Source organism: Cebus imitator, unplaced genomic scaffold (genome assembly GCF_001604975.1).
Source record: "Cebus imitator isolate Cc_AM_T3 unplaced genomic scaffold, Cebus_imitator-1.0 Scaffold668, whole genome shotgun sequence".
Lineage (NCBI taxonomy): Eukaryota > Metazoa > Chordata > Mammalia > Primates > Cebidae > Cebus > Cebus imitator.
This window is the reverse complement of record NW_016107983.1, coordinates 650,458-654,337: the sequence shown is the minus strand read 5'-3', so window position 1 is coordinate 654,337 and position 3,880 is coordinate 650,458. Positions and strand designations below refer to the sequence as shown.

General features: G+C 53.4%; 1 protein-coding gene across 4 annotated transcripts in view; it reads left to right on the top strand.

Annotated features, from left to right (window-relative positions):
• Positions 1 to 612: 612 nt before the first annotated feature.
• RMND5B (required for meiotic nuclear division 5 homolog B) overlaps positions 613 to 3,880 on the top strand; it is a 15,167-nt gene continuing 11,899 nt past the window's right edge. Inside the window, exons 1-2 of one of the 4 annotated variants that reach the window (XM_017518292.2) lie at positions 626 to 713; positions 905 to 1,040. In XM_017518292.2, the coding sequence (XP_017373781.1) occupies positions 670 to 713; positions 905 to 1,040 (180 nt within the window). In that variant the 5' untranslated portion in view covers positions 626 to 669. Of the gene's footprint in view, positions 714 to 902; positions 1,041 to 3,880 lie in introns of those variants that run through there. The other 3 variants (XM_037734815.1, XM_017518294.2, XM_017518293.2) reach the window with 3 other exon arrangements.

Here is a 3,880-nt window from a genome sequence, read left to right as displayed (position 1 = left end):
TCTTGTTGCCCAGGCTAGAGTGCAGTGGCGCGATCTCCGCTCACCGCAACCTCTGCCTCCCGGGTTCAAGTGATTCTCCTGCCTCAGCCTCCCGAGTAGCTGGGACTACAGACATCTAAGTTTGTATTTTTAGTAGCGATGGGGTTTCTCCATGTTGGTCAGGCTAGTCTCGAACTCATGACCTCAGGTGATCCGCCCGCCTTGGCCTCCTAAAGTGTTGGGATTACAGGCGTGAGCCAGCGCGCCCGACCATCACTTGATATTTCAAGAGAGCACCGCGGGGCCACCGCAGGCATAGCCCGCGCCGCTCTCAGGGCGGGCAGCGCGGGAGGCGTAACCACTTGGGGCTTGGGACCTGGGAGCCGGGAGCCGAGCACTGGGTCGAGTGCGGAGCCGAGGCCGCCTCTGCCAGGTGGGGGACGGGCCGAACGGCGAGGAACGGTCGGGGCCAGCGGCTTCCAGGCCGGAGGGACTCGGCACCAGGAAGCGATCAGGCGTGGTTTCCCTGGCCGCCGCCAGGCTCCCGCAGGCGACTCCACTCGGCACGCGCGGCGGGGAGGCTCGGCGGTCGGGCGCAAAGCCGCGCGGACTCGTGGGACTGCCACCCCTCCGCGAAACGTCAGTGGGCGGGCCTGGGCCGCTGATCAACCGCCACAGCTTCCGGTTCCGATGACAGCGGCGCCGGAAGCCGGGGGCCAGGGCTGCGGGGCGAGGTGAGAGCTGGCGGGCTCGGGGGCAGGCTGGTGCGGGTTGAGGGCGGCCGCGGCGGCCGCGGCGGCCGGCCGAGCTGAGGCGCGCAGCCGGGGCAGCTCGGCCGGCCTCCCGGGCCCCAGCCTTCTCCGGAACCCCTGGTACCCCCGACTAAGCCCCGAACACTCTGCCCCTGGGCTTGTTCTTTTTGCAGTTGTCGGTCCCGGGCCGGGAGCTGGAGTCCCAGACTCATAGGTCCCGGCCCAGCCCTCGAAGAGCCGCCTCTGCCGGGGCAGTCGCTCGGCCTGAGTCCGGTCCTCGTGCGACGGCGCTGGGTCAGAGGTGAGCAGGTGCGCACAGGGCTCAGCAGGGCATTGGAGCAGGGTCTTTGGAAGGATGACTGGGAGTTTGCCTGTCTTTTGCATGTTAATACGGGTGAAACTCCCAGTAGGCGCTGCTGTCCAGGGACAATGGTGGGCTTTTTCCTCCCTCCAGTTTTGGTTAATGAGAAAAGAAAGATTAGAAACTTCAAGTAGGGCTGTGAGTAAAAAATGAAGAGGCGATATGACAGGTTAACTGGTGTGAGGGTGGGGCAGAGGGGTGGTCAGCATTAGATACTGTGGTCTACTGCAGAGCATCTTTGAAGATGTGACATTTGCGTTGAGACCCAAATTAGGAGGCAGGCATAGGAAGATATGAGGAGAGAGTGGTCCAGGCAGTGGGAACGACCAGTATGAAGGCCCTGAGGCAGAAATAAACTGGGAGTAGTCAAGGAACAGAAAGCAAGCTAGTGTGACTGGAGTATGGCAAGAGAGTGGTAGCAGATGAGGTCAGAGAGTTGGGGTTTGCTCACATAGAGCCTGTAGGTGGTAGAAAGGAACGTGGAGATTTTTCTAAGTACAGTGGAAATCTTTTGGTTTTAAGCAGAGGAGTGACATGTAGGGTAGAGAATGGATAGAGGTGGCGACTGTTAAAAGCATAAGAATTGGCTGGACACGGTGGTTCACGCCTGTAATTCCAGCACAGGAATTACGGGAGGCTGAGGCTGGCAGATGGCTTGAGCTCAGCAGTTCAAGACCAGCCTGGCTTAACATGGGGAAACCCTGTCTCTCCAGAAAAATTAGGCTGGGCACTGTGGCTCACGCCTGTAATCCCAGAAGTTCGGGAGGCTGAGACAGGAGGATCACTTGAGACCAGGAGTTGGAGACCACCCTGGCCAACATGGTGAAACCCCATCTCTACTAAAAATACAAAAATTAGCTGAGCATGGTAGCAGGTGCCTGTAATTCCAGCTACTTGGGAGGCTGAAGCAGGAGAATCGCTTGAAACTGGGAGGTAGAAGTTGCAGTGAGCCACGATTGTGCCACCATACGCCAGCCTGGGTGACAGAGCGAGACCAAGACTCCCTCTCAAAAACAAACAACAAAAAAATAGCTGGGTGTGGTAGGGAGAGAGGGGAAGAATCGGGACAAAAGGGAATACATAAATAAATAAAAAAGAGAAAAGACCCTGCATGTACTAAGTAAATGTGTCATGAACTGGGACGTGTTCATGGCGCCTGTAATCTCAGCTTCTTGGGGTGGGGGGCTAAGGTGAGAGGATCACTGTAGCCCAGGAGGTCGAGGCTTCAGTGAGCCCTGATTATACCATAGCACTCTGGCCTAGATAACAGATTGAGACCCTGTCTCTCTCTCTCTTTTTTTTTTAAACAACCATTAAAAAAAAAAAAAAAAAGCATTAAGAATTGGGTCAGTGGAGGTTGTCTAATCTTTGTCAGACAAAAGGGACCTTTATGATTTGCTCAAACTTCCTTTCTCCCTGCCCCGGGGCCCCTCATTTCAGGATGCTGAATACTCCAGGAAAAACCTCCATGCATACCTTGGTGGGGATTTTAATATTTCACTCATGTCTCTTTCTGCCCACCCCTACACGTTTGAGTTCAGGATCTCTAGGCCAAAGTTAGGAAATGGATTTGTCATTTAATCAGCAAATGTATACTGAGCACCTATCATGGACCAGGCCCTGGTCTGGGCACTGACAGGGAGAAAGAACCAGACTACACTCCAGCCATTGAGCAGCTCACAGACCAATGCGGGAGGCCGACGTGGACAGGCTGTTACTGTGCTGTAGTAGTTGAGGACTCAGATGGGTGTGGTATGGCCACTCTTGCTAGGTTATGAAGCAGAAAAAGAGGCTGGGAGATTTCACTGAGGGCTCAAGGGGAGGTAATGATTAAACTACAACTTATGTCCTCTATACAAAGAAGTGCAAAAAAATTTTCCTCTAAAAATAGGAACTGGTACAAAGGAAGCAAATATATAATTGGAAAGGCTTACATGTCAACCCATGGCAGTGTGGGGCAAAAGGTAACAGGATCTGGTGTTTGTTTTGGAGGGTTGTTCTGGTGGATAATTTCTGTATATGTGGGACTTCGGGAGAAAGGCTTAGGACAAGTGAACATGAAATTTTAGTCATCAGCACTTGTATTAATCATGAAGTTTGTCAAAGACAAATACAATTCCTTGTGCCTGATGATTGACTGATTCAGGCAGAGTGGGTTGCTCTGGACAGACTGAATTAACCTCTTGGACTTTTTGGATAGAATACTCGCAAACAGTTCTGTTTTTCTCAGCTCATTTATTTTATTTTTACTTCGATTTTTTTTTTTTTTTTTTGAGACGGAGTCTTGCTGGGTCACCTAGGCTGGAGTGCAGTGGTGCGGTCTGAGCCCACTGCAACCTCCGCCTCCCAAGTTCAAGCAGTCCTCCTGCCTCAGCCTTCCAAGTTCCTGGGATTTCAGGTGCCCACGACCATGCCCAGCTAATTTTTGTATTTTTAGTAGAGACAGGGTTTCATCATGTTGGCCAGGCTGGTCTTCAACTCCTGACCTCGTGATCCGCCTGCCTCGGCCTCCCAAAGTGCTGGGATTACAGGTGTGAGCCACCGCAACCAGCTTTATTTTATTTTTTAAAATGTGGCCAGATGATTTGGCTCACGCCTGTATTCCTAGCACTTTGGGAGGCTGCGCCAGGCGGATCATGAGGTCAGGAGTTCAAGACCAACCTGGGGGCCGGGCGCGGTGGCTCAAGCCTGTAATCCCAGCACTTTGGGAGGCCGAGGCGGGTGGATCACGAGGTCAAGAGATCGAGACCATCCTGGTCAACATGGTGAAACCCCGTCTCTACTAAAA